Source organism: Lygodium microphyllum, chromosome 14, assembly GCF_053477565.2.
Source record: "Lygodium microphyllum isolate KBCC chromosome 14, Lygodium_microphyllum_v1.1.10, whole genome shotgun sequence".
Lineage (NCBI taxonomy): Eukaryota > Viridiplantae > Streptophyta > Polypodiopsida > Schizaeales > Lygodiaceae > Lygodium > Lygodium microphyllum.
The window spans coordinates 13,052,198-13,069,787 of record NC_141148.1 but is presented as its reverse complement, the minus strand read 5'-3'; the positions used below and the strand labels follow the sequence as shown (position 1 = coordinate 13,069,787).

The following is a 17,590-nucleotide window of genomic DNA, read 5'->3' as shown; positions in this document are numbered from 1 at the left end:
GTGCCTGCTGCGTGACAGTGCCCAGTCCATATCCTCCTGCATCAGTCCAGGTCTGCCAATCCTGGCAGTATACTCTAGGAACCTGGGTGGCTTTTTGGCGACCGCAGAGGCCAGCCATAGCCACTCTCCTAGATCCCACTCCAGCTCATCAAGTGGTCTACCCTCCCAAATCCAAAGGCGCCACTCCTTGAGCTCCTTCTAGAAAACATAGAGGTCCAGTCACCGAGTCTTCCTCTAAAGACCCACCACCTAAATCTTCCTCCATGAAAGGATGGCAATCCCCTCATCCTGTTGCCCTCTGTCAAGCGCCAGACATCCCCCCTCCTGAACAACGAAGAAGGTCCCCAAGGGGGCGCCACCCACTCTACCTGCCACCTGAAGAGGGATGCCTGCTGGAGAGAACCTAGCTGCCCATACCTCCCCAGCCTCTATCGGCTCTCGTATCTGGGGGGCAAGCCACTCCGAAGATATTGCTGCGTCTATCTCTCTTGTTCTCAACTCCACTCCTCTCGTGCACCCTGATATTCGCTGCAGCACCTCCTCGTCCGCCATCCTGTACACCTCCTGCCATGTCCTGATGGAACGAGCCAGGCTGGCCTCCCACCCAGCTCACTGGATGTGGGGGCACTCACCTATATGTGCTCCTTCCCTATCTTTGACCTGGAGGTCCCAAATCACCGGCTAATGGTCTATTTCCTCCTGGCAACCTGGGGGGCTCTGGATTAGGGCCTTACGGGGGGCCTCCCACACGCGGAGTAGGCTCCGCAGGAAAGGTGATCTAGGGGGGGGTGATCTGGGCTGAACTGAAGATCCATCTCAGGGACGGCCTCCACTCACCGCCAAGCCTCGATTTACAGTCCTGAAGGCCCTCCTGCAGCAGTAAGACCTTCCAGGTCTACCCGCCTGGTGTGAGACCGTGGACAACTAGCTTGCCCAAGAGGGCCATACTCTGATATTCTGGGTCTATGATCCCAAGCCCTCCCTCTGATCGATGCCGTATGATGGTCGCCCACGCCACCTTGGCCCTGGAGTCCTTGGAGCCATCAAACCCAGACCAAAGGAAATTCTGTACTAGGAGGCGAAGCTGCCCTACGCACGATGAGGAGAAGCACCAACACGAGGCGATGTACCAAGCCGTCGCTAGGAGGACCTGGTTAACCACCAGGGCTCGACCGGCTAGTGAGAGGCGAACCATGCTCCAGTAGGTCAGTTTCCTCCGAATAGAATCTAGGACAAGAAGAAACTGTTGGGCAGGAGTGATGTCAAGTCCCACTTGGAACCCTAGGTATTGGACGGTTTGCCCTCTCCTCACCCATCTAAATCCCAAGTAAACGCCCCACTCCGTGCTGGAGTCCGGGTCTGTGAGGAAACAACGGACTTTCGCCAGTCGATTTTCGCACCCACTGCAACGCAGAACACATCAAGAGCCAGCCTCATTCTCTCTAGCATCACCTCATCGTCCTCTATGTAGAGGCCTATGTCGTTTGCATACTCTGAGTCTAACAACTCAGTCTCCTCTCTCACTGGAAGTCGGAGGCTGGGTAGTCCGCTCACAGGTGACCTAAGGAAGTGAGACATCGCCTCTGTGAAGAGTAGGAACAGGTATGGGGCCAGGGGACAGCCCTATCAGACCGATCTCTCCAGCCGGAACTCCTCCCCTCGCCTTCCGCCTATGAGAACCCTGTTGGTGGCTGATCTGTACAGGCCGAAGACCCCGGAAATCCAAGCGTGGGGGAATCCCAACTTCACCATGGTACCCTCTAGGAAATCCCAGTCCACCCTCTCATAAGCTTTCTCAAAATCCAAGAGTAGTAATGCCAGTCTTTGCCCACTGTGATGAGCCCACTCTGTCGCCTCAAAGAATGTAAATACATTGTCTAGGATGCTCCTATCCAGGACAAAGCCTGTCTGTGTGTCATGAATGAAATCTCGAAGCACATGGCGTAATCGTCTACCAATCATCTTTGCTACAGCCTTATAGGCCACTGACAATAAGGCGATCGGTCTCCACTGGGATAGCTCCAACCGGTCTCCCCCTTTGGGGAGAAGACTGATAAGGCCTGCCGAGAGCCTCCCTGGCATTTGTCCTGAGGTGAAGATCTCCTGGAAAGCCCTCAGTAGGGGGTCCTTCACCACATCCTAGTAGGTAGTGAAGAAAGCCTTAGAGAGGCCATCCTCCACCGAGCATTTTTGCCCATTCTGTGTATGGAAAGCCTCCACTAGTTACTTCTTTGTGAAGGGGGCTAGGAGAGCGTGTCCTATCTCCTCTGTGACGAGGGACGGGGTGTGATCCCATACCTGCTGTCTGCATCTCTGTCCTCTAGCTGAAGCTGTCTCCTGCTGAAACAGGCACATGTAATAGTCGGTGGCAATCTCCATCACCTCATCAGGGCTAGAACGGGTCCTTCCATACTAATCCCTAAGGCTGCGTATCTGCTCTTCGGCGGTGCGGGGCTGGTGCACCTAGAAGAACTCCCTGCACATCGTGTCCCCCTTCCGCGCCGAAAAGGCTGTTGAAGTGCGGAAAGAGAACTCTGAGCGCTTGTCCTCTAGGCCAGCAATGGCTGCACGCGCGCGCACCTCCTGTACGTGGAGGGTGGGGTCCCCTAGTGCCTTCTGCAATAATCTCTGCGTGGCTGCAAGGTCCCGCCGGAGTGCTCTCTCCTCCTCCCAGCACTGTTGCCTGGCCTGTACAGCTGCCTCTTGGCAGATTCTGCTTGACTCGGCTAGAACCTTTGCAACCTCCTCTGCTATCTTGTCCCTTTTGGCCCACTCTCTTGTCCAAATCTACTCTATCTGTCTTGACACCTCTATCCTCCTATAGATCGAGTCAGGGATCCGACAAGATCGTGTATCTAGGGCGGATGCTGGGGGATCAAGTGCCTGGAGAACCGGGTAGTGATCGGATAACGTGGTGTCTACCAACTGCTCAATCTGGCCTCCATGAGAGCCTCCCCACTCTCCCACATAAAACATGTCCAACCACCCCAGCAAGGCTCCACCTAGCCGCCTGTATCCTCAGGAGAAGTCCAACGACCTCTCCCTCCTGTGGAAGGCAGGGTCTTTCCAGGCATCACGTGCTCCGACTGCAAGTAAAAAGACCTCCCATGTCTCCTGCTCCTCCCCAGCCATGCCCTAGTAGTTTCTTCCTCTACCTTGCTGGTCCTCCAAAGCCTCCAGGTTGTCGAAATCTCCTCCAACAATCCAGGAGTCCACCTCTGGGATTCCAGCTGCAATCTCCACCCAGAATTTGCTGCGTGCCCTAACCTCCGTAGGGGCATAGACATTGAGGACTCCAATACACGAGTCCCCAATATCCAATCTGATCCATAGAACCCTTCTTGCCACTATCATCCCGTGGTCTCGTAAACAAGTGGTGAGACTTGGGCCAATAGAGGTGCATACACCTCCACTCCTGCCGTGGGCATCTATGGCTTGCTCCCAGTAAGTATGCAAGCTTCCCGAAAGTACCTTCCCAACCCGCTGAGCCTGGGCGAGGGTAAGCTTGTGCTACTGCAGAAGCAAGATGTCGATCCGTCTGGCAAGGGCAAGCTGCAACTCCTGTCGGACAATCAGCTTCCTCGAGCCACGTGCCCCACTGTAGTGGAGACTGTTCACATTCCAAGATGCAAGATGTAAGCTCATGGGGAAACATGTGACTGACCGAATAGGCATATGTTCGGTGTGGATGTTGCAGATGAGGAAGAGAGACTGTGAGGCATGCAAATGCGTTTTGCTGCCGGTCTGGATGGTGAGCTCCAGTCCCCCATGGTGGCCCTCGGCCGGACCATAGGGGTGATAGATGCTCCAGGTGGTACTATCAATGCATCTATCAACCATGCTGAAAAACAAGACTCTGTACACTAGTAGAAGCGGGCCGCCTGTGTCAGGGGCCACTCGATCACGTCCCTCGGCGCTCTCCATTGTGGGGGGGCTCGAAAGATAATGCTCAAGTGCGGGACGTCGGCACTAGCCCACCAGTTAATGTCCATCATGCAACCTGGCCATTGTTATGCAAACAGTGCTAATCCTTCATCTCCCATCCACTGGGAGATGTGATCCGCCACCTGACTCTTCAACTCCTCCTCAAACTGTGTAGTCATCCACTCCTCTGAGTAAGATGACTGAAGAAAAAAGGCGTAGTTTGGTCCATCCGGTGTTGCTAGAAGGTGGACCTTGCCTCTCCTTGACTTACGAACCACGAAGATCCCCACCTCTAGAGGTAGTGGAAACTCTCCGCGCTCCGCAACTCACAGGTAGGACCATGGGCCACTGCGAAAGAACTCTTCTGGCAGTAGATGTGCCTATCTCAGGAAAGTATGGCGGGTGGCAAGGGCAGATGAGCTGGTGGCTGTGTGGACGGGGGGAGACTGCTGGTGTGCATAGGAGGTACATGTGTGTGGCTCATCACCTCCTGTGGGAGGAGGGGGGGTGGGTCTAAGGGGGCTCGCCTGACCTGGGTGTGGATTGGGGGGGGTCGGTAGGGGGGGTGATGGGGGTGAAGAGGATCGAGATATGGTGGGATGGCTAGAGGCGCATGGTGGGTATTTTGCGGGGGGGGGGGGGGGGGGGGGGGGGGGGCCTTGGCAAGGGTGTGTTGTGGGCCAAGGTCAGTGGAGGGAGGGGGGGGCATGGGGTGTTGGGGGGGGGGGGGGGGGGGGGGTGGATGAGGGGCCTGTGGGAACTCAGGCGAGGCAGTCTGTGGCGCACGTGGAGAAAGTGGGGGGCTGCGGTCCTGTCAGGTGGGGCGGACGGGGGGGGCTGTGGAGTGCTCTGCCGAGAGGAGGCCGCTCACCCGCCATCACCCTGCTAACGAAGCTGGGTCTGAGGAGCTGGTGGAGGGAGGGGGGGCATGGGATGTTGGGGGGTGTGGATGAGGGGCCTGTGGGAACTCAGGCGAGGTAGTCTGTGGCGCATGTGGAGAAAGTGGGGGGATTCGGTCCTGTCGGGTGGGGCGGACGGGGGGGCTGTGGAGTGCTCTGCCGAGAGGAGGCCACTCACCCGCCATCACCCTGCTAACATAGCTGGGTCTGAGGAGCTGGTTGCCCCCCCCCCCCCCCTTTGTTGTCTCCCTCTCTGTTGCCTCTGGACCCGTGTGAAGCTGTCAGCGTCCACCTGCGGACCTGTGGGTGGAGCCGCCTTGGCTCCGAAACGCGTACTAACTGCTGCCTGATGCCCAAAGTCGTGGTAGCGCAAGCACTGCCCTGGTTGCCTAGTCACAATGACCTGCTGCCTAAAGGAGTGCCCGCCTGCCTCAATCTCTAGGAACTGTGGGATATTCTTGACCTCTTTCACTGCCACCCGTACCTTTGGGACCTCTGCAGCTGTCACTACATCCGCAAAGGACGTGGGAAGGACAGTGCCGAAGAGCCGCCCAAAGTCTTCCACCAACTGGCAGTACTCAATCGCCAAGCTGGGGAAAAGAAGGGTGACGGGGTGCCGAAGAAACTTGATGTGGAGTGCAAACGCCTCCACAGTAAAGCCACTGTACCAAGGGACCATGTATATGACCCCCTTCATGGATGCATATGGTGAACTGGTGAGTAGCTCGCGAGCTGCGTCTGCCGAGCTGAGACAGACCATGAAGCTCCCTTGGCCCAATAGGACCGCCTCCATGATCTACGCTGTGTAGATGCGCAGCGTGGAGTGAAGCCGGTCCCCGAAGCTGGGCCCTGGCTGGGGAATGTCCTACTACCTGACCATAAATCGCTATTTCCATTAGCTCCAGTTCTTTAGCTCGGACGGCTAAGAGCTGCTTCTCATAGAGGACTACATGCAAGGTGTTCGACTGAGGGGTACTCGGTGAGTGTGCCGGAGTCTGACCATAGGTTTCCATTACGTGTCCCTTCTGGAACCTACCTATCAGGGGGGGGGAGGATGGTTTTCTGTTTTCGATGGCAGTGGTGTTGTAGCTTGATAGCGGGCCAGGCCTCCCAGCAAGGCAGCACTCGGGGGGGGGGGAGAAAGATGGGCGCTGGTGGCTGTCGATGGCGCTGGCGCACGACGAAGCGACGGGATGGGGGCGGGCCGGGGCACAACGAACAGGCGGGCGGGGGCACATCAGATGACATTTCTGTGTAAACAGGGTTTTAGAATTAATAAAGCCACAGTCGCCCCTGGTTAATAGCAATGGGGGGAAACTGGTAGCTCTCTAGTCATTGCACAATTACTAGGAATTTCCTTTTAAGAAACAAAAACACACAGGCAGAATCTTTTACTTCCAGCTTACCACCTCTATCAAAGAAGAGAGTTGTTAATGAACAATGGACTTTTAGATATATTACTTTTGTTCAAATATCAAACAAATCCAGTTTATCTGTGTGAAAAAAGTAAAGGGCCTACTTGTAAGCTGCATCCAATGCTGATCTTCCCCACCCTTCTAGCTGTTTTTCAAGTTCAGCTCTCGTTCGAGCTGATATTTGGAACACATGGGGTGTTCCTAGAACAAGTTCCAGAAAAACAATCCCAATGCTCCACATATCATACCTGGATTACATATTAATAATCAATCAATACTCCACATGTCATAATTGAATTACACAAGTTTTACAAATGGGAATTTCTTTTGGCAGTTTTTTAATTTTGCAACTATGAATAAGCTGTGGCAAAAGATGACATTTGAGGCTTGAGTTTCTAGTACTATAGCAATCCCAAAAGATGACATTGAGGCTTGAGTGCTGAACTGCCCAGAACCCTGTTGGCTGATCTGCTACTGCCTGTCTCCTCCACACCACCATCAGACAGCCACCCAAACTACAGCTAGCCCCTATCCTATGGATCCTGCCACCTCCTCCCTACCTTAGCACAACCCCACCCACCTTCAGCACACATACTACACATGCCACCTGCCATGCCAGACTGCCAGCAGCCTGCATACCTCCTTTCCACACACCACACAACATCCTTGCCTGCCTTCCAACCTTCATTTCTGCATCCTCCCCTTCACCTTCTCCCAGCTCTCCCAGAGCCCCTCCAGTCTTCCAGCGCCAGTTTGCTCTTTCCTTCATCCTTTCATCTTCTTAATACCTGCTCTCTCCCGGCTTGCACTAGCTACTCTTCAGCTTGCTGCCCTCCTTTTCTGTTATACATCATGCTGCCCTTCCCTCTTTGTTTGATGCCTTCCATCTACTCAAATCCCTTCTTTCAAGCCCTTTCAATGTCCTAAGCCCTCTCCTCCATTCTTCCATCACCCCTGGTAGTGATAGCACAAGATCTCCCAACTGCCAAAGAGTCAAGAAATACAAGAAACTTCACAACAATGAAATGAAGGAGAAAACTTGATTTGCAAGATAGCAGTAAGTCCCCCTGTAAGAGCCCCGAGCAAACTAGCATGCTCAACAATTATAATATTTTCTTATTTTTGAGACCTAACAGTTCAAAAAAATGGAAAAAACAAATACTGAAAGCTAAATATGACAATGATATACAAATTTATGGCCATCGACAGAAGAAATGGACATGAGAATATATTTCTACTTAACCTTTGTCCCTTAGGGATGACCTCAATTACAATCAACTTGAGAGTGAGGAGAAGTATTTCTCACTCTCACAAGATCATGCAAAGGATGCATACATGCATCTCATGCATATACTTACTATGCAACAAAATATGATTTGCTTACAAGTTGAGAATAAGAAGAGAAGAAAAATAAGCATTTCTTTATGGTTGCTCAGCAATATATTGATGGCTTCATTCTTGATTTTGAAGTGGAAGAAGAGCTTCAAAACAAGTACTATAATGAATTTACAACTTCGCTGTTTTGTAAAACAGTAGTGAGAGAAGAGGAAATTTGAGAGATTTGACGATGAAGAAGTGGAAGATGATGGTGGAGATTGGGGCTATCTTTAGTTACTGTACATAAGTTCAAAACAAGGAAAACTAATGTTGAATGAGAGAAAATGAGCTCTTTTTATAGAGGAAATGTAGACTTCATGCAAAGAGGAAAAGTATCGTAGCACAAGATAAGTGTCCAGTCACATGTCATGAAGTAGGACAAGTAGTGGGATACTTGGCAACTCACATGATGTGTGCCTTAACACTTGTCTCTTCTTTATGGCTTTCCTTTTTGGCCTCGCAACCATCAAGGAATAGAATCTACCCGATTAAGTAAGAATTTCCACAACACAAACTTATTCTTCTTAGAACACCCTCTCTATTTTTTAGGTTTAGCATTTTTTGGCTAATTTAAGCTCCTAAAATTTAAGGAACCCAATATGGTGTCATGTGAAAGCTTTTTCCAAGTATATTACAAATATAATCCTAAAACCCTCAAACGAGTTTTCCATACAAAGATATGTGTATTCTAAACTTTCCACCCACATTTGTACTTCATACAAACTTTTCATGATCATGCCATCTTACTGATTGTAATTGTCCATTCTTGTAAATATAGCTCACACTACAAGGCATTGATCTCTTTCATGTGCAAGTTTGACTATGGTTGAAAAGTAAAACCTGAAACTGATGGGTGGAGCCAAGACCAAATATCCTGCTTCAAAATGACCATCTCAAAATCATGCCACGCACGGCTCTCAAGTGCATCAATCACTGAGTGCTCGGAGGTAGATTGAGAATGATAAACACACATTGAAATTTCCCATCAATATTCTCGCTCTACAAAGAGATAAGCAAGCTGCCGATTGATCCCACAAATCCAATCGAGAAGAAGAGTCATTTGGTTCATAGAGGCCTATTGGCCATAATACCTCCCCTTCAAATAGAATTTCAACAACCAAAAAGCAGCCATGGACGTCATTCTTGCCAAGGACCAGCTGAAACTTGCCATTCATGACCATAAGCATACTTGAATAGTGTCTATCTGAGTATAGAACGACTAGAACCCATGGAAATCCACAATTTTGCCGGTTTCACTATGGATTTTATGCTCAACAGCAGATAGCACATTCCATTGCTTGTCATGCAGAATGCGACACATATTATGCTACTTGCTACACGTGAACAAATGCAACGCACATTCTAAGTGGCAAATGTCATATGTCATGACTAAAGGATTTCAGTGTCAAGGCTGATTTTGCCTCAAATGCACTTTCATAGCCAAAATATCAAGAGTGTCCTTGTCTAGAAAGTCAACCAATACTACAAATGAGTTTAGTCCCTACACTCCCCTTTGGACGTGGAGAGATTAGATTCTTGTTTTGGAGCAGCCCTTGGATATCGACAATCCCAAGGGATGATCACTTTACCAAGGGGATCAAAAGCAAGCTACGCAGGAGGGTCTTGCAAACAATCAGCAGAGGGCTTTGAAGCAAAGGATTTTTGAGAGCCCATGGAGGCTGTAGCATTGGCAATATATACCATCGAGGCTGTAGCATTAGCAATGCAGATAAGTGCGTAAGGGATCTTGTGAAGTGCTCGACATAGTTGCTGCCGAGCACACATCAAACTTTTTCCCTCTTTTGGCTTGGTTAGGGGAATCCAAAGGTTGAATGGGTTGTTTTCCTTTATCCAAAATAGGGCACATTATTGGGCCTCGTTTACTTGAGGGCCATCAACCATAGGAGCATCATGGCCTAGTGAAACCAAACCCCCCAGCACAGTGATGGTCTTTTCCACACATTTGGCCATGAAGTGCCCTAGTTGTCCATATAACAAACAGTGCCCTGCAAAGGTTCCCCACTTCAAACGATAGTGCAACGAAGACACTCTAGGACAATCCAAGTGCAACCAACTGGGCCTTTTGTGTATGGTATCCCACAGCATGCACAAGCAGTTGCGATTGGCAGCCCACCAGCTAGGAGGAACCAATACCGTGCCAATCGCCCCCATATTTTCCTTAAACAACCGCCAGTAGACTGCAAGATAGCATTCAACTTCAACCCATACTAGGCATTCTTGTTGTAGCAAGCATCTGAAATCCACCAGCAGTCTCCAAGCCACTACATGCACATGCAACCTCCCGTTAAATACACTAAACATGTCTCTGATGCAGTGATGGAATGCAGTGAGCATACCCTTGATGATGTTATGGCTGATTCTCAAGACCCTCAACAATTTGAGCATGTTCCTCGTTCCTATGTGCATTTGACTTCAGTGGTTGAGGAGTCCCAAAACTTGGACTGGGAACATCTCTTGGAATTTGCTAGTATACTATTGGGTGAATATGTTCAACACAACCACAAATCCTTTCCAGCCCAAGATAAAGAGGATGTTTTGGATGCTACCATGGATACCAAGAGTGTACTATGCTCTTTTTCAGCCTTCTATGAAAGAGGGGTCATCCTCTTTTTCACCTGCAAGATTCTGGTGCTCTCCTCGATCCACAATGTTTAAACTCCATTTTGTAGGGTGATTGTGTAGAGGAAATTTTTGTTGGCTCGCCACGCTTCTATTAGATATTGCTCAAATCAACAAGCACTCAAGATGATCTTCTTTGAAACCAATCCCATTAATTCAAACACACCCAACAAGGAACCATTTCCACCCACTCTTCATCGTCTGAATCGGGACCCAAGGGATCCACCACCCGATCTATGAAGACTATGTTGAGCTCCAGCATGGTGCGAGGCCTCAGTATTCAGCTACTGTCCTCCGTACCTCTTCCACCTGTTGGAATTCTCCGTCTATCTCTCTCTCTTTACTGTAGGTCATCTTCTTCAGGTCACGTTGTCCTATGGTTCAGTGCACACTGGTCTAGGTTTCCACTGAGGACAGCATGGCTGCAGATCTGGACATTTGCTGAAGGACTGGACACGATTCTGCAGGTTGACTTCTGGAGGGCTGCCCTGCAAACCCTAACGTGCCTCCCTGCAATCGTGTAGACTGTGCTGGGTTGGGGAAGGAATCTTAGGCAGCGCACAGGGCCGTCAGACACAACCTCTCTGTCTTTTTTTTCATAAAACACCACCTCTCTGTCTTTTTTTTTTTCCGTAAAAGATAATTGTATTAATTACGAAAAAAAAGGTACAAGTTTACATGATTACAAGATACACGATGGCTCTAAGAGATCGTGTGTAAATCTCTCTCTCTCTCTCTCTCTCTCTCTCTCTCTCTCTCTCTCTCTCTCTCTCTCTGTAAAGCACTAGACTACAAAAGAGTTACAAAAAGTCATGGCAACGATGCAGAGGAAATTGCCCTATGCCAGGGAAGTAAGTCCTCCCGAGGGAGTAAGTCAAAGTACCGAATAAGATCTATCTGCCAATGCAAGAGGCCTTTAAGCCTAGCAATATGTCCCTCAACATTATAGGCTGAATCAAAAAGAAAAGCATTCCAAATGGTCTAATTGTGCCAACAGCCCCAATATCTAAGAAAGTGAAACAAGATCTTCATATGCGACTGAGCCGGTGTGGGGTATTTGGGCCGCGCAAAGACCTAGTCCAAAGAGCTTAGCGAGAAACCAACCACTACTCACCAAACTCCCGACAAGAGTGACCAGATTTTCTTAGCAAGAGGGCAAGAAATGAATTGATGACGGGCCGATTCCACACTGGTGGTGCAAAAGAAATAATTGCCGTTGGAGATTCGATGCTTGGAAAGGGCTGAAGCAAGAGGAAGACCACCGATCATCACCCTCCAAAGAAAGACCTTGCATTTGAAAGGTATCTTGTTCATCCAGTCCTCCATCATAGTTGCCTTCCACCATTATCGAGATTTACGCAATCCCCATACAGTATTGGCTTTAGTAACTAGCCATTGATGATCTTTAATCAAAAGATGATACACCTAGTTAGCTGAGGTCTTTTCCAAATTCAAGCGGCCTGCAAGGTCCCAGTCCTGCTAGGGACGATCCATAGCAAGGGCAGGAAAGGGTTGTCTGCTCTGGAGCACCATCAAAATCTGTCCCCATAAATCACAATATCCACGAGGGATCCTGAAAAGCCTTCTGAATGTATGAAATGATATCAACACGTTGCGACTAGCAAGAGTGGCATCTGCAACTGAAGTCAAGCCCAAACGTGCCATACGATTAAATTTTGGTCTGAGCTCATGTTTGCCTTCCCAAGAAAGTAATCGCGAGGCTGCCAACAGTTCCTGTTGAAAAGAGCTAGTAGCTAAGCGATCCTCGGCTAGATACCATTAAGCCTTCTTGAGAACCAATTTCTAAGAAGATACCAAGTGAGCAAGCAGGGATGATGCAGGACTAGAAAATCGAGAGTCTGCATTAAGAACATGCTACCAGGAGCTCCGAATTTGAGTATTACCATGCACCAACCAGTGATTCTCAAGAAAATAACGGGCTATCAAGACCCATGGGTGATGATCCAAGCACATGGCACGAAAAAGAAACAAACGAAGTGCCAGCATATGAGTTTCGGCATCCAAGATAGCCCCACCACCCATGCGTTTGGGAGTGCATGCATGCAACCAAGAGATCCATGAAATACCTCCATGTAAGGAGTCCTTCCATAACATGAAACAAATGCACGGAGTAAGAGCATTCAATGTAGTGGCAGTCCAAGGCAACAATGGCAAGAAATATGTGAGCATTGGCAACATAATTGTTTGAGTGACTTTGAGACGAACATGGAAAGGCCAAGCCTGTCACTTCCAATACAGAAACTTAGCTGTCAATTTCTGTGAAATCCACTCTAGTAGTTGTTTCGGCCAAACATCAACACCCAAAGGGTACCCAAGATGCCTGACAATGGAATCACAGGGAACAACCATTCCCTGCCAGTCCAGTGACTGCAAATCTGACTCCGTGCAACTGAGAATGGCTGATTTCAAAGCATTGATATGAAGACCAGACGCTTGACCAAAGAGAATCCAAACATGTAATGCTTTGCGAAGATTATCCTTATCCGTACGCAAAATCATAAAGTTATCATCAGCCAAGGATTGACTAATGAAGTGTTGTCCAAAAGGAAGAGACAATCCAGCCAACTGAGTAGAAGCTGCCATCTGAGATAACATTGAGAGAACCGGATGAGTCGCAAGGGCAAAAAAGAGAGGACTCAAAGGGCAACCCTGTCGCACAGAGCATGCAAGGACAAAAGGCTCGGTAAAACCACCATTCAGCATAACTCGCGAAGACGCCGCGACACTATGGTGTAAATCAAATGAGCCATCCGAGTACCAACGCCCATAGTAGACATAAGGTCTGCAATGACGGACCAATCTAAATAATCAAAAGCCTTTTCCAGGTCCAATTGAATCAATACCACCTCCTGATTAGAGTGCCTTACATAGTCAATAGCCAGTTGCACATTCAAGACATTATGCAAAATGTTTCAGCCCTTAATGAAACCATATTGAAGAGGATGTACAATGGCAGGGAGATGCTTATGGAGCCAATTTGCCATTACTTTGAAAAAGATTTTATACATCGAACCCATCAAAGAAATTGGTCGCCAATGTGTCAACATAGACGGCAACGGAAGTTTTGGAAGCAATTTGATAAGTCCTTCTTTCCATGAGGAAGGCATGAACCCCGTTTCCCAAACTTGCTGAAACATAGCCGTCAATGGTTTCACTAGACTGGTAGCAAAAACCTCAAAGAATTCATTGGTGAGACCATCCCAACCGGGACTTTTATCCTTGGGCAAGTCTAACAAGACATCCATAACCTCTGCCTCACAAATATCTGTCTCCAAAGTAGTTTGCATGTCATGTGGAACCTGATTGCGGACCAAATTATAGAAAACTGAGCGAGCATGAGTAGTTTGGTCCGAAGGTGAAGGAGTAGAACCAAGAAGGTCTAGAAAATAATTCCAATTCCTACACATATTCACAATAGTCTCAGGATCAGTGACCATTTGACCTTCTGCATCCACGAGTCTAGTCATATTTTCTTGAGCGGGAGATGCATGAAGAGCACGAAAGAACTTACGAGTCTGACAAGCACTATCTTGCAAATTGTCTGTCAAATTTTGCAATTTGGCCTATTGATAAGATTTCAACTGAAACTCTTTAAGAAGATCAGCCAAACGTATAGCCAATGGCAGCAGAAATACATCATCTGGAGTCTCCACCAGTAGAGAACGAACCAAAACCAGTAATTCCTCCGTTGCGTGTTGACGCCGCTGACAAAGACAGGCATGATGGATCTCATACTACGGTGCAATCCGCTGCACATTAGAGAGCAATCATTCAAAAGAAGCATTGCCCTCAGAAGGGAAATCCAATAAAAATCTATCAATCAATTGCTGCATATAACCCTGAAAGGTTGAATGCTTCAAATAAGACGAGTTGAAACGCAAAGGGAGTCTATCCAGAAATTGCTTAAAAGGTGCAATGGGTTGGGCAAGCATTTCAAGCTGTAGAGGAAAATGGTCCGACAAGGCGTAGTGCTGCAACACTTTCATTTCCAGCATCTCAGGCAGAAAAGCATCATCCTGCATTATGTACATGCGGTCCAACCGCGACCATGTAGATGTATACTGTGCAGAATGAAACATAAATCCTTTAGAAGAAGGGTGTAGCCATGACCAGAGATCTTGCTTAAGTACGGCAAGAGCAAAGGCATTCCACACACGGCTTTCCGCAGTATCCATCACCGAATGCTCTGATGTGGGCTGCGAAGGATCAACACACATATTAAAATCCCCCATCAAGAAACCACGTCTGCGAAGTGACAAGGAGGTCTGCAGAGTATTCCAAAGATCCTGGCGGGATAAAGGGTCATTTGGAGCATAGAGCCCAAGTAACCATAAGATCTCTCCTTCAAATAAAACTTCAATCACCACAAAACGACCATGTACATCATTTTTTATAAGAACAAGTTGATATTTCTCATGGACAATCATAAGCACACCAGAATAATGCATGGCATGGGTCCCTACATAAAACAAGCGAAAGCCATGGCAATCCACAACTTTTCCTGCTTCGCCGTGACTCTTGTGCTCAACAGCATACAAGACATCCCATTGATTCTCATGCAATAAACTGCACATGGCATGCTACTTATTGCGAGAACAAATGCCTCTCACGTTCCACGTGGCTATCTTCATGTATATTCAAAAAGAGGATCACGAACGAGGTGACACTTGCCTCGATTTAACCTTCTCTGCTAGAATGTCAAGGACTCCCTCGTCCAAAAAATCAGCCAACACGGCAAAAGAGTTCCGACGAGCAGATTTAGAGGTAGACGGTATATCCACTGACTTGGAGATGGAACGGGGATAACGCCAATCCCATAGGGTAATCACATTACCTCTAGCATCAACAGGCAACTTAGCAGGTGGGCCCTTTGGAGCATCTGAATATACTTTCCTCATGGGCTGATTGCGAGTAACAAACGAAACCATAGCCTGAGAAGGGTGACCTGACGACAACATGTCTTTCCTACGCGTATACGTTCCTGATGATCCATTGTCTCTTCTGAAGTATGCTTGGTGCGTTTGCCCGCAGGCTGGCAGTCGGAACCAGGGGGCATCTCCTTCGTACAAGGAACCATATCCTCTGGTTCCTTTGTATCAGCATCCGGGCCAAGGGCTGCCACCGTTTGGTTGAGAAAGGCCATATCCAGACCGGCCATATTGTATCACCACTTGTACAGGTTGGATGCTGAACCAGGAGCTCACAGAAGACAGAAACAGCACCGGCCTCTCTCTCTGTCTCTTTCTCTCTCTGTGTTTCTACTGTATCACAGCTCGCTTTCTGCTGTGATAGAAATCTGCACCTCTGTAACTCTCTCTCTCTCTCTCTCTCTCTTTTCGTAAAAGGTAATTGTATTAATTACGAAAAAAGGTACAAGTTTACATGATTACAAGATACACGAGGGCTCTAAGCCAATGCGTGTAAAATCCCAGTACGAAGCCACGAAAGAGTTACACAAGTCATGGTAAAGACGCAGAGGAAATTGCCATATACCAGGGAAGTAAGTCCTCCCGAGGGAGCAAGTCCGAGTACTGAATAATATCTATCTGCCAATGCAAGAGACCTTTAAGCCTGGCAATGTGTCCGGGTACATTAGAGGCCGAATAAAAAAGAAAGGCATTCCGAGTGGTCCAATTGTGCCAGCATCCCCAGTATCTAAAAAAGTGGAATAAGATCTTCATATGCAATTGTGGCGCTGTGGGGTATTTTGGTCGCATAAAAACCCAATCGAAAGGGATTAATGAGAAGCCCACCACAGCGCGCCAAACCTGTGACAAGAGCGACTAGATATTCCTAGTGAGCGGGGAAGAAATAAATCAATGACACGCCGATTCCACAGTAGTGATGCACAAGAAACAATTGTCGTTCGAGATTTGACGCTTGGAAAGGGCTGAGGCAAGAGGAAGACCACCAATCATCACCCTCCAAAGAAAGACCTTGCATTTGAAAGGTGTCTTATTCAACCAGCCCTCCATCACAGTTTCCTTCCACCATGACCGAGATTTCCGCAATCCCCATACCGTATTAGCTTTAACAACCAGCCATTGATGATTTTTAATCAGAAGATGGTACACCTGATTAGCTGAGGCCTTTTCCAAACTCAACCGGCCTGTAAGGTCCTAGTCTTGCCAAGGGTGATCCACAGCAAGGGCAGGAAAGGGTTGCCTGCTCTAAAGCACCAACAAAAGCTATTGCCATGCGGTTAAATTTTGGTCTGAGCTCATGTTTGTCTTCCCATGAAAGTAATCTCGAGACTGCCAACAATTCCAATTGAAAAGAGTTAGTATGCAAGCGGTCCTCTGCTGGATGCCAATGCGTGTCACAACTCTATAGAAACAGAATTTGTATCCTTTTTCATTAATTTGTCTATATAATGATTTATTAAATTTATTTCCTTTGCACTAATTAGATATAAAGAAAAGTGCATTGGAGCTAGCCACTGATGAGTGGTCACATGTTATGGTGGACCCACGCGGTGGGTTAGAGAAAAGATAGTTCACACTTCCACCTATATGGCCCGATTGGGCGCCTGTGACCAGAACTCACGCATATCGGGGTTAGACTCGCACACAGAAAAGATTGATGCCTTGAAGTATGGGTTAGATCCACCAGAACAGACAGTTACAATCAACAAGATGGCATGATCATGAAATGCTTGTATAATGTGCATGTGTGAGCTGAAAGCTTGAAATTCACATTTCTTTGCATAGGAAAGTCACATGAAGATTCGAATACCATTTTTGCGATGTACACGGAAAAAGCTTTCATATGACACCCATATTGGGGGAGTCCCTAAATTTTAGGAGATCCCTAAATTTTAAAAGTCCCTAAATTTTAGGAGCCTCGAATTAGCCTAAAAATGCTAGTCCTAAAAAATAGAGATGTCATTCTAAAAATAGTAAGTTCTATACTCTGACTGTGCTTACTAAATTTGGTCGTTTCTATTCTTGACAGTATTCAGCCCAAAAAGGAAGGCCATAGAGAAGACACAAGTGTCAAGACACTTGTCACACAAGTTTCCAAGTGTCCCACCACTTGTCACATCTCATGACATGTGGCAGGACACTTGTCTTGTGCTACTCCACTTTTCCCTTTTGTACTAGCTCTTTTCTCTCCTATAAATAAGAGCTCGTTTTTCTTCATTCAGCATCATTTTTCTTTGCTGTAAACTCATGTACAGCACCCACAGATAGCCAGAAACTGGCCCCATCCATCCCCATCATCATCCCCCACTTCTCCATTATCAAATTCCTTCATATTCCCTCTTCTATCACTGCTGTTTTACAGGACAGCAAGCCTGTAAATTCATTACAG

The 17,590-nt window shown here is 47.8% G+C and overlaps 1 protein-coding gene across 8 annotated transcripts in view; it reads right to left on the bottom strand.

The window, feature by feature from the left end:
* Window positions 1–17,590, bottom strand: part of LOC148025334 (uncharacterized) — a 226,239-nt gene that overhangs the window by 30,346 nt on the left and 178,303 nt on the right. For all 8 annotated transcript variants that reach the window (XR_015693048.1, XR_015693049.1, XR_015693050.1 and 5 more), the window contains exon 15: window positions 6,343–6,486. Coding sequence is in view for 3 of the 8 variants with exons in the window: in XM_087692375.1 (XP_087548501.1) it covers window positions 6,343–6,486 (144 nt within the window). In the remaining 5 variants the exon portion in view is untranslated. The remainder of the gene's footprint in view (window positions 1–6,342; window positions 6,487–17,590) is intronic.